Source organism: Gymnoscopelus braueri, assembly GCF_963280865.1.
Source record: "Gymnoscopelus braueri genome assembly, chromosome: 11".
In the NCBI taxonomy this organism is placed as follows: domain Eukaryota; kingdom Metazoa; phylum Chordata; class Actinopteri; order Myctophiformes; family Myctophidae; genus Gymnoscopelus; species Gymnoscopelus braueri.
In genome coordinates, this window is record NC_137613.1 from 46,771,885 (window position 1) to 46,788,527 (window position 16,643).

General features: G+C 40.9%; 1 protein-coding gene across 5 annotated transcripts in view; it reads left to right on the forward strand.

The window, feature by feature from the left end:
- tpd52 (tumor protein D52) overlaps positions 1 to 16,643 on the forward strand; it is a 327,212-nt gene that overhangs the window by 21,770 nt on the left and 288,799 nt on the right. For all 5 annotated transcript variants that reach the window (XR_013934101.1, XM_080443287.1, XM_080443284.1 and 2 more), the window contains exons 2-4: positions 10,728 to 10,855; positions 11,948 to 12,096; positions 14,943 to 15,044. Coding sequence is in view for 4 of the 5 variants with exons in the window: in XM_080443287.1 (XP_080299413.1) it covers positions 10,728 to 10,855; positions 11,948 to 12,096; positions 14,943 to 15,044 (379 nt within the window). In the remaining variant the exon portion in view is untranslated. The remainder of the gene's footprint in view (positions 1 to 10,727; positions 10,856 to 11,947; positions 12,097 to 14,942; positions 15,045 to 16,643) is intronic.

The following is a 16,643-nucleotide window of genomic DNA, read 5'->3' on the forward strand; positions in this document are numbered from 1 at the left end:
TGTCACTGCACGTATTCTTACGGGCTGGGGGGGCGGCACCTGTCAGCAGGGAGTGTTGGCCGGGAGGAGTAGGACGAATGCTCTACGTCCTCCCGGTGGGGGCTCCTCACTGGCAGGTGAGATAGTAGGATACAACAGCTGTGACAACACACACATGTGTGGGGAGGAATTAATTGGGATAATGACTAAATGGGGGGGGTAAAAAGAAAGAGAGAGAGAATCATTGGTTTAGCTTGTCATGGCTAAAGGGGAGTTAATGATATGCGTTGTGTAATCATCATTAAGCTCTCTCCTGACATGGCTCATTAGGTCGTCAGCCTTTTGTGTTCCTCACTGGATCATTATGGCCTCCACAGCCGTGCTCTGTGTCACTTAATGTCACATAATGTGACGGGGAATGAACGCGGCACAAAAGACAAGGTAACTTACAGGGTCATAAATATACAGGGTTTTTGAAATAATTATCTTTTTACTGGGTATTGCTAAATGACACAGTCTGTGTAATACTGTATTATACTGCTATTGATTTTACTGTGTGTGTGTGAGATTGTGTAGACAGAAATGACATAGCATTAGTGAGGACCCATGAATACACAAATAAAAGGTGAAATGTTCCTTTAAGTTGTCACAAGCCTCCCCTTCTCACACTCACCTATGGCTTCAGTACACACACACACACACACACACACACACACACACACACACACACACACACACACACACACACACACACACACACACACACACACACACACACACACACACACACACACACACACACACAGAGCGAGCTCACATTCTAGCCTACAGGAGTACATTTCCCAGCAGCACCTTGCTGACAGTACAGTGTCATCCTGCTGAACCTGTTCCTCTAGTGCTGAGCTGGACTTCCTGGTCATTGTCACTGTGTGTGTGTGTGTGTGTGTGTGTGTGTGTGTGTGTGTGTGTGTTTCATACATTAGTACTGTATGCCCCGGGCTAAAGCGAAACGCCCTCCATTCACTGGCATAATTTTCGACGAATGCTCGCCCCCAGAATTGGGACGCTATAGGGTTCATGTTCATTTCGTGTGATCATGTGATTTCAGTAATTAAAGACATATTAACACAATTTACACCCAGGAGTTTGTTTACAGGACAGTGTACCTCCCTGACAGAGGTGCCCGTTAATGTCACTCTCAGCGTGTGTGTGTGTGTGTGTGTGTGTGTGTGTGTGTGTGTGTGTGTGTGTGTGTGTGTGTGTGTGTGTGTGTGTGCGGCCATACCATCAGAGAGAGAGATGAAAGAAAGATCTTGTTATTAATGCTTTGACAATATGAGAATGATCGTTTTGCTAATAAAGCATATTTTAAATTTTACATAGAGAGAGAGGTTGTAGAGATGTTTCTAGTGATAGAGATAAAGATGGAACTGAGATACATTTTGGGGCCAAGTGCGAGAGCTTAAATCAGATATCTACTTCCTGCGCACTTGATTTCCCCTTCCACGATTAACCGTGGAAGATTTCTTTTGAGAAATCTGTACATCGTGCAACTTGATGAGGAGCTTTCCTATCTCAGTAATCTCACCATATGTATCTGATTGTCTCATCAGTGTCTGCTGACTGAGAGATTTGAGACTATAGCTTGGAAATATTCCACATGGTTTTTATTTGAACCCGTTCAATCCGTTAACACATCCGTGCCGCGCTATGAGCTTCCAGATCTGCTATTTGTGCAAATCTTTGGATATACAGTATATGTTTTTTAAAGCGAACATTTGTAACTCAAATCTTTGCTTCGGGGGGGGGGGGGGGGGGGGGGAGTTCCGCGGGCCAAATACATACAAAGTTTTCTAAATCCTAACAGTATGTTGCTATATCAGTGGTGCTCCAACCTTTCCATGTCAAGGACCCCCAAAATATGTATTTGGCCACGGACCCCCATCTCAAAATATGTTGCTCCTGCAGGGAACCCTAGAAGCACAGATCGGAGTTAAAAATGGTCGCTTTAAAACACATATACATAAGATTTGCACAAATTTTCCACGATTGCTATGAGCTTGTATATCTGCTATTTTTTGAATAGCCAAAGAAATCTTAAAATGACACAGATGCGTTCCCGGTCTTAATGGATGAATGAAGAGTGGTTTCCAGTGATGCTGCAGCTTTGATGGCTCCATAGATTCACTTGACAGCACTATCAGTGGTGTAAATTAAATTGTGGAATTGTTTTTTGTTTGTTTGTTCACAAATTAGCTTTAGCTAATAATGGAATCTCACTTTGGCTCCAGTTGATCGTCGTGTTTTGACACGCACACATTTGCTCTGGAGACGTCGCCAATTAACAACACTTGCTGTTCCCGTGGGCTTTTAATTAGCGTTAAGAAAGAAAGCCCCAAAACTGAATGAAAAACAAGGCTCTGTGCTAACGGATCGGATGGAATGAGATCAGCAAAATTCCCAACCTGTATAGGCCGTGAGGATATTGCAACTGGGCCCCCAAATAATTGGCGAAATACCACGATTTTATTGATAATATAACATTCATATTACAACATTAATGTCACAAAAAGGTCAATTTTGTTTCTTTAAAACCCCTTTGTCCCCTTTTTACCCATCTGACCACTTAACCCTCGTAGGGTCTTCGTGTTTTAGTCACACCCAGGGCCTTCGGGTCACTTTGACCCGAAGGCCCTGTGTGAAAAGTTTCATTTTCATGAAAATGAAAATTTTCATTTTCATATCACATGTTTAGTACAGTAAATAAGGCAAATAGAAGAAGTTTCATAGAGAAAAAAAAATGTTTACATACGTTTAATTCATGTTGAAAATGTTAAACCGGGTCAAAAGGACCCGAGGACCCTACGAGGGTTAAAGGGATATTTCACTTTTTTTTTTTTTTTTTTTTTTATTAGGTAATTTCATCGTATTCATTTTACACATTTTACACACAGAGACACATCCCCTTCCTATACAAACCCATTGTAACTTCAAACTCTTTCATTTTTAACCATGATAGATTCATCAGAAACACTCGTCCTTGGTTATGGTGACTGACATTGTCCTTCTAATACGTGAGGAGACCGTGTTTTTTCAATTACTTTTTTTCATTTATTTTTGGAAAATGAAATACAATAAAAATTTTTTAATAATTAAATAATTAAATAAATGATAAAGAGTAATCCAAAAAACACGGCACCTCACGTATTAGGAGGGCAGGGTGAGTCACCAGAACCAAGGACGGATGTTTTCGATGACTCTAACATGTTAAAAATTTAAGTTTGAAGTCAAAAGTGAATTTATATATAATAAAATGAATATCAAATATCTAAATACTGAATCAAGCAACTTAAAAACTGTCTGGGGGGGGGCTCACAAAAGCCTGAGTAGACGATAAAATGACCCATTTTCTTTTTTTAAAAAGTGAAATATCCCTTTCAGTGGGCAGCCGCAAGCCCTTGAGATTTTCAATCGGGCCCCCCCGATCCAGAAAAGCTTGGGAAGCGCTGGACTAGATGAGCGTATATGAGCGAGTGTGTGTTTGTGTTGCACACAGCTGTGTGAACACTGTGGGAGGACTGGATCGGGGCCACTACCATGTCCATCCATCTTCTCTCTGTACCGGTCAGGAATGTTTGGGAGGATCCTCTATATTAACAGTGGTTCTCAAAGTGGGGTCCGGGGGTCCCCGGGAGTCCTTGAGGGAGTTCCAGGGGGTCCCCAGCTAAATGACGGATAGTTAGGAACCAAATGGACCCTTGTGGGTCTGTAATGGTTGAAAATCACTGCTAGAGCCGTAAAACTCTTCTCTTATGGGGGGGCCATGGCATATATTTTCAAATGGGGGGTCCGCGGGCTAATAAGTGTCAATTTGGGGGTCCTTGACAGTTTGAGAACCACTGCTCTATGAAACCTTGAGACAAACATTACTTTTGGGCCTTATGACTATCAAATTGGATTAGAGGGGGGGGGGGGGCTTTGATAATCCTGTGGGGAAAATTCAGTTTCAGCTTCATCCAGCTGATGGCTGCTCAGGTGGTCGTGACGAGTGCTCGGGGTAGAGCTGTCTCAGGGACTCTAGTTTTGATCAACCCCCGTTGCACGACAAAGTGTAAAATCGGGCTTCCGTGACTATTCAGACTAATCAATTTAGGTTATTATAAAAAAATCTATTAGAATTTTTTCACATCGATCTGTAAAATAAATGAATTTAAAATGTGCTTCTGAATTATTCAATTAATCGAAGGTAATTGATAGAATAATCGCTACGTAAATCATTTATAGTTGCAGCCCTAAGCTGAATTACATTGCCGTTAAAGGGATATTTCACTTTCAAATAAAAGAAACATAAAATAAATTATAAACAATTTATGGAAAAATCACAGCCCCTAACGCATTAGAGACATTAGAATGTCCTTCTAATGCATGAGGGGGCGTGATTTTTCCATTACTTTTTTCATTATTTTTCATACATTTTTAATAATGTTTATTTTATTTGAAAGTGAAATATCTCTTTAATTCTCAACAGTAATTCTCATTGTAATTTTGATTCCTCTGTACTAGTTCCTCAAGGACATTGCGTGTTGATGGCAGGCCCTTGACAAAAACAACAACTGCAACCTCCCTCGCTGTCAAACACAGAACAACATGTCCTTGTCCCTAAACGTCCCCTCCCAGGGAGACGAGCTGAATGAATGAATGAATATTAGCATGATGTTTGGCCCTCTGCAGTCAGTGTACCCTATAAGAACCACAGCACGAGGACAGGCCACATGTATCTGTTAGGAGGATGTGACCGTTGGCACGGTGCCATGTGGTGGCACCATCACATGATGGCACTGCTTAGCCCTCTGTAATATGACAGCCATGGATTCAGTTTAACCACATGGACCCTAGCGTCCCTAATCTTGAGGGGGGGACATTTGCGACACGTTGTGAGCTTGTAGATCGGGTATTTTCAGCGAAGAGATTTGGTGTAAATGGAAAAAAAGAGGATAGAGCCCTGAGGGACTTGGAAGACACTGAACTACGGATGTAAATTATCGATTAATTCATTAATTGATAGTTGATGATAACCTTATCAATCGATTAATTGATAAGCTGCGTTTTTTAGGACCAAAAGGAACATTCTTGTCCGAAAGCAATAATGAGTGCAGAAACATAATTGCCTTGATGTATATATAACATTAACGAGCGTCAACGAGCATCAGCTGACACACACACACCTCCCCTGTGCAGTGCTCTATGGAGTCTGTCTCATTTCTCTCTAAAAGCCCTTGAATATGATGGAATATGATTAAGGATTACTGTGATTGTGGTAAGCTCACATTTGATATCACACACACCATGCATGTAACTTTCACTAGCCCCCCCCCCCTCTCCAAAAAAAAGAAAAGAGAAAACATCAATGAATCGATTATAGATTAATTGTTAACATCCCTACACTGAACCCCTGCTTAAACTGGGGTTCTCATTGGGCTGAAAGAAACCTTGCCAGAATTTGGAGTCATATGTCTTACATAATATATCATAGCTGAATGATGTCATAGAGGCTGGAACTCGGTTCCCATATGGATCTCAAGATCCACATGGTTCCATGTGTGTGCGTGTTCCATTTGTATGTTGATTTCAAGGACATTTTGAGTACCAAATGACCGATACCATTTTTTCCCTGCCGATTCTGATACCTGCAACTTGCGTATCGGTCAATACCGAGCGGCATTGTTAGCAACAGGCAGTATCGGCAGATTTTCCAATACCGGTATCGAACTCTAATATGAGATTTAAGTGGCATCATTTTGCCCTTTCCCCCCTGTGTATGTCTGATAGTGGGCCTGTAGAGCTGCATGTTGTGCTGTACATTGACGGTAAAGTCTGCTTTCTATGTTATTTTGACCTCTTCTTGGTCTTAACCCATTAAGACCGGGAAAGCATCTGTCATTTTAGATTTTAACCACTTTAACCATTATCTTATACTTTGGCTATTCAAAAATAGCAGATATACAAGCTCATAGTGCGAACAAATCTTTGCTTCTGGGGATTCTACAAATGTCTTCTAAATCCTAACAGGTTCAAAAAAAAAAACGTATGTTGTAAATAGCAGATCTAAATAGCAGATCTACAAGCTCACAACGCGTTGTGAGCTTGTAGATCGGCAATTTTTGAATAGCCAAAGTATATATGGGGCTGAAGTGGTTACTGTATGTTTTGTAATAATAATCAAAATCTAAAAAGTGACTAAGTAACTAAAGTAACTAAAGATAAAAAAAACAATTCTTGGCTCTGAGATGTAGTAGAGTAGAAGTAAAAGTATTGAAAATTGGAAATACTCATAGTAAAAGAAATACCCCCAAAAATGTACTTAAAGTAAGGGTAAGTGATTTTCTTTAGTCACTAGTTACTTTTCAGGAATGAATTATGATATTATGAAACATACATTAACCACTTTAGCCCTGTTTTATACCATAGGCTATTTGAAAATAGCAGATCTACAAGCTCACAACGCGTCGCACCGCGACGTGTTTTTCAAAACAAACAATTCTCGATTCAAAACGATTCTCGATTCAAAACGATTCTTGATTCAAAACATAGGATTTCAGGATCTACTCCAATCTGCTGGCATGAGAACAGAGTACATTTATGTAGCTTTTATAATTGTAAAGGTTTTATCAACTGATAATAATGTAAACACACAAAGGTAAATCCAAGATCCTCCCCCCCCATTTTTCTTTTTATTTATGAGAATCGATTCTGAATTGTCCAACAGTAGAATCGTGATCGATTTTTTCCAACACCCCTTCCAATTTTATCCAATAGAGAACTCAATCAGGATATAGATTAAACAAGTGAAATGGAAGTGATGACACTAAGAAATGAACAGGCAAAATTGGAACTGGAACACTATAAAATTTAAGCTTAAAAATGGGTTCTTTCTCCTGATTGGCTGAGATTTTTACACCTACCGGAAAATGTATTAAAGAGCTGGCGAGACGGGGAGACTCCTGTTACTGAACAAACACTCTATAGCAATGATTACTATCAGAATATAGTGCTTTAACCTTTTAACAAAATACTTTTTGTTTTAACCAAAAAATATCACTTACCCTACCTTAAGTACAGTACTTGAGTAAATGTACTTGGTTACTTTCCACCACTGACTACTGTCATGCTGCTGTGTCCATCGTTCTCATGTTTCAACCCTAAAATCAATGAGAGTGGGTTTTATCCAATGAAAGAGTGGTATTCGGTGGCAGGTTAGTGCGGCGGTGCTGTAGCTGTGCGGGTGAACAGGTCAGACCGTGTGAGTGACGGCTCCTAATGACCTGAGTTTCAGTGGACCCCCAGCGCTGTCAGAGACCCCCACATCTCTCCACGTCTCCATCCACACTCTGCTTGTATTATTGATGTTCTGCTGCTCATATTAGCTAGAGACTACATCAAAGACCTGTGTGTGTGTGTGTGTGTGTGTGTGTGTGTGTGTGTGTGTGTGTGTGTGTGTGTGTGTGTGTGTGTGTGTGTGTGTGTGTGTGTGTGTGTGTGTGTGTGTGTGTGTGTGTGTGTGTGTGTGTGTGTGTGTGGTGAAAGAGGAAAATGTTTTTGCAAGTGTGGGACAAATAAAATGGGAGGCATTGCTGTAGAGTATGCATGTACTGTATGTTTCGGCATGCATGTGTAACGCCCGGAATTCGAACCCAGGTCTCCGGTGCAGGAAGGGACATAACCAGTGGCGGCTGGTGGGAACTTTGGGTGGGAGGGCTAAGCATGCGCGCTTCAGATTTTTTTTGGGTTCTCAAAATGCATATTTATGCTCAAACATGCTATCTTATATAGTACATGTGCACAGTAATAATCTGTATAGTTTACACATCCAGATTTAGGAAAATATACTTTTATTTGACAAAAGTATAGACAAAAGTATACAAATCAGTCAGTCACACATCAACTAGTGATGGCACATATGGCATCCTGCCTGAGAGCATTTGAGCATGATATCATGCATTTCAGCATTGATATCAATTATATCAAAAAAATTAAATCATACTGTGGAAGTAAGTCAGTCAGTCAGTCAGTGAGTCAGTGAGTCAGACAGACAGACAGACACACTGTCTGTCTGTCTGTCTGTCTGTCTGTCTGTCTGTCTGTCTGTCTGTCTGTCTGTCTGTCTCTCTAAGAGTTCTCCACAGGCCTGAAAATTAAGGCCTGGCCCTAACTGGGCCCTACTGGGCCGGTCCGAACAATTACCATACTTTTAGGCAGTGGTGGGAAGTAACTAAGTACATTTACTTAAGTACTGTACTTAAGTACAATTTTGAGGTATTTGTACTTCACTTGAGTATTTCCAATTTCCAATACTTTTACTTCTACTCCACTACATCTCAGAGGCAAATATTGTACTTTTACTCCACTACAATTATTTGAACACTTTAGTTACTAGTTACTTTTCAGATATAAATTATGATATAATGAAAGTTAACATACATTAACCACTTTAAACCTATTTTAGGAAAGGCTATTTGAAAATAGCCGATCTACAAGCTCACAACGCGTCGCATCGCGACGCGTTGTGAGCTTGTAGATCTGCTATTTTCAAATATTTAGTACTTTTACTTTTGGTACTTTAAGTACATTTTGATGCCAATACTGTTGTACTTTTACTCAAGTAAATTTTTTATTCTGGACTTTTACTTGTAACAGAGTATTTTTATATTGCAGTATTGGTACTTTTACTTAAGTAAAGAATTTGAGTACTTTTTCCACCACTGCTTTTAGGCCCAAAAACCCCAAAACCCCGTAAAGGTGTCGCTAGGAGCTTAATATCCTCAAAGTCACGCATTAAACAAGCTTTGAACTGAGCAGATTGGACCTTCCGTTCCAGAGATAATGGCCAAAACATCTTGAAAACGGCCACTTTTGCCGATTTTCGATCGCGGATTTTCGATTGAGTTTTGGCCATTGTCGCCCGTTTTTCTTTAATAACTCGGTCTAGGAAGGTCGTACGGCAACAAACTAGATACCTGAGTAAAGTTCACTTTGAGCTGCATCCAACACATCCACTGTCATGTCCGCCAGCCTTACCGTTAGATCGCTAGGGGCAGTTGAATTCTCTTTCTCTCTCTCTCTCTTTCTCTCACACACACACACACACACACACACACACACACACACACACACACACACACACACACACACTGTGTTGTTCCCAGAACAAAGCACAGAAAACGCAGGTACACCTTCATTGGTCAAAAGCCAGTGAGGGCGGAGCTTTGGGGCTAAGAAAAGTTAGCCCCAATGGTGAGTAAATCAAGCAGGCGTGTCATGTCAGCTGTCAATCACTCAACTCAATGAAAGCCAATGGAAGCTGATTTGGGCTAAAAGAAATCAGCCCATTTTGACATATTTAGTGTTTTCCTTGTAACTATTTGATGCTGTTGCTGCTCTAGGTTCCACCAGCATGTAAAATAATCTATTCTAAAAAAAATATATAACATGTAATAACATTTAATAACATTTTAATAATAAAGACAATTAAAAAAAATAAAATAAAGAAAAATTAAAAGAAAAATTAAACTTTTTTTTTTTTTTTTCAATAATATAGGGGGGGGCTTAGCCCCACTAGCCCATTGATACCAGCCGCCCCTGGACATAACACTAATGACAAACACCTTACCCCCTTGCCCATTGGTTCTCAAAGTGGGGTCTGGGGATCCCCAGGGGTCCTTGAGGAAGTTCCAGGGGGTCCCCAGGTAAATGATAGATAGTTAGGATAGTTAGGAATGATAGATAGTCAGAATTAAATTAACATAGATTTTACAATATAAATTGGGGTCACAGAGATAGAAATGCCATTGAATGAGGGTCCGTAGCCATACGCATGTCAAACTGGGGGACCTTGAGATTAAAATGGTTCAAAATCACTGCTAGAGCCGTACAAATCTTCTCTTATGGGCGTCCTCCTTGGCATATATTTTCAAATGGGGGTCAGCGGGCTAATTAGTGTCAATTTGAGGGTCCTTGACAGGAGAAAGTTTGATAACCACTGCCATAGCCTAGAGGACAATTTGTCCTTGGCTGGGGGTGATATTAGGCTTTTGGTCTTCAGGCAGAGACTCTGAGCCACTACTGCTACACGTGTGTGTAGACATGCAGGTGTGTGCCAAGGTGTGTGTTGCTATATCGTGTATGTTTCTCAAAGGGCATTACGGTACTTATTGTTTACTACTAGTGTTCTAGTGACACTTTGTGTTACAACATGTGACCTAGGGCAGTGGTTTTTAAGTTCCAAGGACCCCCAAAACTATTGAGAGTGTAGGCTACTAATGGAACTAAATGGACCTGTACACTCTCAAGAGTTAGAGACTCCATTTGAAACCCCCTCAAGGAACCCTGAGGGGACCCCAGTTTATTTTTTACTTTTTCTGTCTTTCTACCCCCCCCCCCCCCATTTAGTTTTTGTTTTTTTGTGATAAGCGAGGCTCACCCATACAGTTCACACAGGTGTAAAATCAATTTCTCTCTCCCCCTCTCTCTCTCTGCCTCTCGTCTTCCTCTCTCCTCTCTCTCTCTCTCCCTTCCTACTCCATCTGTTTATATACCTCTCTCTGTCTCTCTATGCTTTCCTCCATCTCCTCCCTCACTGTTTCCCCTCCATCACCCTTCTCTCTCTCCCTGCCTTCCTCCCATCTCGCTCTCTCTCTCTATCCTTCCTTCCTGCCTCCTTCTCTCTCTCTCTCTCGGTGGTGTTCCTGCAGGTCCTCAGAAGCGTCCAGACAGCATTCCAGAGCTGGGGGAGGATGCAGTGACGACGGTCAGCGGACCCCCGTCGCCCCCCGCCCTGACAGACGAGGAACGGGAGGAGCTGCAAGCAGACCTCGTCAAGGTTAGCAGCAGAGAATGATGATGATGATGATGATGATGATGATAATAATAATAATACACTGAATGTCCCCGGTGGGATTAATATAAGCTTTCCCTGCAGGTAGGCCTGGGCAATATGACCTCAAATCAACATCGCAATTATTTCAAACTTTTTCCTCAATTACAATTATAAATATTTTTCGAAAATAGCTGATCTACAAGCTCATAACGCAATGTGACACGTTGTGAGCTTATGGAGTGGCTATTTTCAAAAGAATTGCACACACCATCATTGCTTAAATAATAGGGTTAATCAGACTAATACAATAATTGATTCGTTGATATAAAAACGTGCTTCTTGATTATTTGATTAACCTACACGAGCAAAATTAAGTTGGTTATTGGTTCTAAATGTCTGTTTTGATAAATTTTTGGTTTATTGCCCACCTCTACCACCAGGACAAGTATAAGTCTCTACTGTACTTGCCCCATCTAAATGTCTACTTGCCCTGAACCACTGATTTAACCAACGTACAGTGCAGAACATGCAGCTGGGAGAGACCAGCCGAATGAGTGTCACACCCTCAAAGGTCTACCTTTTACCTTTAGCTATATAACCATTATTTTATACTTTGGCTATTCAAAAATAGCAGATCTACAAGCTCATAGTGCTATGAGCTTGTAGATCTGTAATTGTTATTTATTTTTTTAGCAAATTTGTGCAAATCTTTGAATAAAGCGAACATTTGTAACTCAAATCTTTGCATCTGGGGGTCCCTAGAACTAAATATTTTTAGATGGGGGGGTCCACGGGTAAATACATATCATGGGGTCCTTGACATGAACGTTTGAGAACCACTGATATTAAAGCAACATAGGTTTTTCAGAAACCTGTTAAGATTTAGAAGATATTTGTAGATTCCGTTCCGTTCCCGGACTGAATGGACTAAACGTGTGTGTGTGTGTGTGTGTGTGTGTGTGTGTGTGTGTGTGTGTGTGTGTGTGTGTGTGTGTGTGTGTGTGTGTGTGTGTGTGTGTGTGTGTGTGTGTGTGTGTGTGTGTGTGTGTGTGTGTGTGTGTGTGTGTGTGTGTGTGTGTGTGTGTGCGCTGTAAGGTGGAGGATGAGATTCAGACTCTATCCCAGGTGCTCGCAGCCAAGGAGAAGCACCTGGCGGACATTAAGAGGAAGCTGGGCATCACTCCACTCAACGAGCTCAAACAGAACATCACCAAGAGCTGGCAGGAGGTCACCACATCCACAGCGTATGTACAGTAAGGTTCAGGAGGTCTCCACAGCGTACGTACAGTAAGGCCCCATTATGTCCCACAACGCGGTGTCACGTGTTGAAAATAGCCAATGTAAAAGCGCTTTTATCCAAAGCGCTTTACATAGATTGTGCATTACATTCACCCATTCACACACACATTCATACACCGATGGCGGAGGAAACCATGCAAGGCACCAACCTGCTCATCGGAAGCAATTAGGGGTTCAGCGTCTTGCTCAAGGACACTTCGACACTAACTCTTCTGGGGGAGCCCGGGATCGAACTGGAAACCTCACGGCTTCCATCAAGCTGCTCTACCGGCCACTCTACCCCTGAGCCACTGCTGCCCATGTACAAGCTCACGTGTTGTGAGGTTGTAGGTCCGATATTTGATACAAAATAAATATAGAGGGGGCGTCCGCTGGCCTAGCGGTCTAGGCGCATACGACATAAGCTGGTAATCCAGCACGACAGCGTGTCGCGGGTTCGACTCCCGTTCCCGACGACCTTTGCTGTATGTCTCCCCCCATCTCTCTCCCCATTTCCTGTCAGCCTACTGTCCTGTCCAAATAAAGACATAAAAGCCCCCAAAAATATTTAAAAAAAATATATATGTATATATTTATGTTTCCTATTTTTGACGGAGCATAAAATTAGGCTTGACACTACTACATGCTCATGCTAACCAGTGGTGGAAGAAGTACTCTGATGTTTTACTTTAAGTAAACGTAGCAATACCACGATATAGAAATATTCTGTTACAAGCCTACTCTGTTACAAGTGCAAGCCACAAGCTAAAAATGTTACTTGAGTAAAAGTACAAAAGTATTGGCATCATAATATACTTATAGTACCAAAAAGTTAAGTTAAGTTAGTATAAAAGTTTCAGTTTCAGCTTCACCCATGCAGTTGATGCCTACATAGACATGGGTGGGCCGGGGGAGACAAACCGGTGACCTTTTGATTACCAGACGGCCTCTCTACCCACTCAGCTGCGGCGGCCCCTTGTAGCTGAGTGGGTAGTGTTCAGTTGCTATGTGACAAGAGTGGAATTGCGTTGCTAGGGAACAGCTTGGGCCAGGTACTGATGCACTGCAACATGAAATACACTGGGACCCATTTGGAATATTTATGTTGTCAAGTGGGAAATAGATCTATAAAAACCCATTTGGTTTCTTGTGTTGTCCTTTTGAAGTCATTGCTCTCCACTGTTGGCAAGTGTTTTTGTTAGACAGACATATAGGCCTACGACTCCTCTGAGAATATTGTGTGTCTGGCCTGTGTGAGAGACAGACAGAAAGCATGATGGATAATGAGCAAGACTCTTCTCTGATGTCTTCCTTTCTTCACACTTTTTTGAACACCGTTTGAACTAAAATGAGGATGCTTACTGTCTGTCTTCAAAGAGTTGGGTAACGCACAGGTGTTCAAAGTGGGCGGCCAATGGGAAGGGTGAGAAAAAAGATAGAAAGAACTAGAAAAAGTGCTCCTCGGAGCACAGGTCTCCTCCAGGTCAGGTAGGTTATTATGGCCTCCTGGTGGCGCTATAATAGGCCAATAGGTGAAAAGGGTGCCATTTCTTCTTAGGCCTTTCACGGCAATCTGCATTCATGATTTGAGGCTAATTTAGACCTGCTGGTGGCGCTATAACAGGCCACTGTGAAAAGGGTGGCATTTCTTCTTCCAGGGAGTGTGTGCACAATTTCACATTAAAACATGTGTTTCGCAAAAATCGGCCTCATGGTGGCGTTATGACCAGAAAAATTAGGCTGCTTTGGCATGTGTGTGCACAGTTTCGCAGTGCCAGAGATTAGAAAACATACTCTCTTGCCATGCCTTTCGGCCTGGCGGAGACAGAAATCACAAAATAGATATACGAGTACATTTCTATTTCAATTCTAATTCAGTCCGTAAGATTATTGTGCTTGTGTAACTACTTTTACACTCGTACCTTTATTTGGGGCATTAAAACTGGGAAAGCACCTGTGTCATTTTAGATTTTAGCGTTGGTTATTCAAAAATAGCAGATATACAATGAACTATGAATTTGTAAGATTAGCATCTCTGTCGTTGTGGTGTGTTGTTCAAAGTTCCTGTGGAAAGTATTAACTATTTCACAAAACAAAACCTTAATGCAGCTAGAGAACCTCTTGCACTCTGCAAATGATGTTCTATTTGGTGGTTTCTGTGGAAAGTCCCATGAATAGCTGACCTAATAGAAATTCAGGAAGTTGTATTATTACCTGCTGAAGATCCAGTTAAACAACTGAAACTTAATCATGTTCACAAAATGGCCCCAGAATGAACTCTGATTAATATGGTTGGAAGCAAACATAACTGTAACACAGGAGCAAGCATCATGTCATGCAGTGTTTCTATGAGTTCCTAAAATAGCACTTTACCTTTAAAGGTGTTGTAAGTTATTATTTCTTTGTTAAAATAATGTTAAATAGCTCTACATTGTGATTGTAATCATTGCTAATATTAATACTTTTAGCCACTTAAGCCCTATGTTATACTTCGCTAAACGATGGGGGGGTGCGAAAATAGCCAATCTACAAGTTCACAAGCTTGTAGATCTGCCATTTTCCCCATAATGGCATGACAAAATAGGGACTCCTTTGAGTTGTTGTTCCTATTAAAAATATATTTTTTCTCCATAGGAATGTTGAACTCCACACTAAATAGCAGACTTTCAGCCTGCAATGATGTGTTATAAATGTTATTGTGTTGTGTTCAAAGCAAACACATGTATCTGACATTAACGTTGTATCATATCTCTTCATCCTTCTGTCTGTCTGTCCCCTCTCGTCCCTTCGTCCCTCTCTGTCCTCCTCCCAGCTATAAGAAGACATCAGAGACGTTGTCCCAAGCGGGTCAGAAGGCCACGGCAGCACTGTCCAGCATGGGCTCTGCTATCAGCCGCAAGCTGGAAGACGTCAGGTGAGACATCCTCCTGGACACACACACACCACAAATATGGATGCAACTATTGATTATCTGTGGAGATTATTCTAGTGATGACCTTTTCGATTCATCTAATAATCGAGAAGTGTTTTTGTTTGTTTGTTTTTAGAATAAAATATTTTAAAAAATACAAGTCGTTACCACTCAAGTCCTATTTAGGGCAGAAACCTCTTATCTCCATATTCTAACGTTTTGTGATTTCTTTTGTAAATGAATGCCCTACTTCATCATACTACAATGTCACACAAAAGTATAAAAGAATAGCAGATCCACAACCTCGAAACGCGGCGCAAAGCGACGCTTGAGCTTGTAGATCTGCTATTTTTTTATTTGAATCCTGAAAAGTAACAGTTTTGGACATACGAGGTTTCCACCCGACAGAGACGATTTTATACTTTGTCCTACAAAGCTGCTCCATGACATATTTTGCATTGCAAACTGGGCTGCAAGTATCAGGAAATGCATTTCTTTTTTTCTATTTATTTATCAACCAAATTGATTGTTTGATTAACCACTCAAGCCCTATTTTATACTTAGGCGTACAGCAGTGTCACAGAAACATTTTGAAATTAGCCACTCTACTGTAATTGTAGATCAGTTATTTTTTTTAAATTTTTAATCAGATTATTTTATTCAAATTAATTATTTTAGATTCATTTAATCGATTAGTTTGATTATCCGTTGCAACACTAGTCGCAAACCAACAAGTGTTTATTGTTAACACTCAAAAAGTTCCATTTGGGGTTTCTGTGCAGTGAGTTCCGTATGTGTTGGTGTTGTCACCTCCCTCTGGTGGACTGAGTGATATACTGTACATACTGTACAAACAGATCGGCCTCATTATAATAATAATTTCATAATGGCTTTATAGTTCAACTAATAAGCATACTACAGTAAGTATCACTGAAGGGAAAGACAGGTGGAGCATGTAAGATTGGCAAGACATACAAAAGTGAATGTTTGTATTTTTAGTGTTCCGTAGACTGAAATGATGTCATTTTAGTACACTGACATCACTTGCACTTCCCCTTTAAAGGTAGTGAAAGCTCTATATTGTGATAGTAATCGTTGCTTTAGAGTGTTTGTTCAGTAACGGAGGTCTCCCTGTGTCCGCTGAAAATACATTTTCTGGTGGGTTGCCAATGTCATCCTATCAAGAAAGCGTACCCATTTATCAGCTTCAAGTGTACAGTGTTCCAGTTCCAATTTTGCCTGCTCTCTTTCCTTCTGTCATCACTTCCAATTCCATTTGTTTATCCTGCCTCCTGTATTATGTTCTCTCTCCTCATTGAACAAAATTGCTGACCTGAAAAATGCATTTTCTTTTGTTTACCAAAGAGCTGGAGAGACAGGGAGACCCCTGTTACTGAAGAAACACTCTATTGCAATGATTGCGATCACAATAAAGAGCTTTTTAATACTTATTTTAACAAACAAAAATCACTTACTGCGCCTATAACTGTGAAACAACATTCCATCAGATAACCGATAAGTGCATGAGATTGACAGCTTGATGGACAGAGATTGACAGCGAATGGTGCATCTTGCATGTCTGTCTGTCTGTCTGTCTGTCTG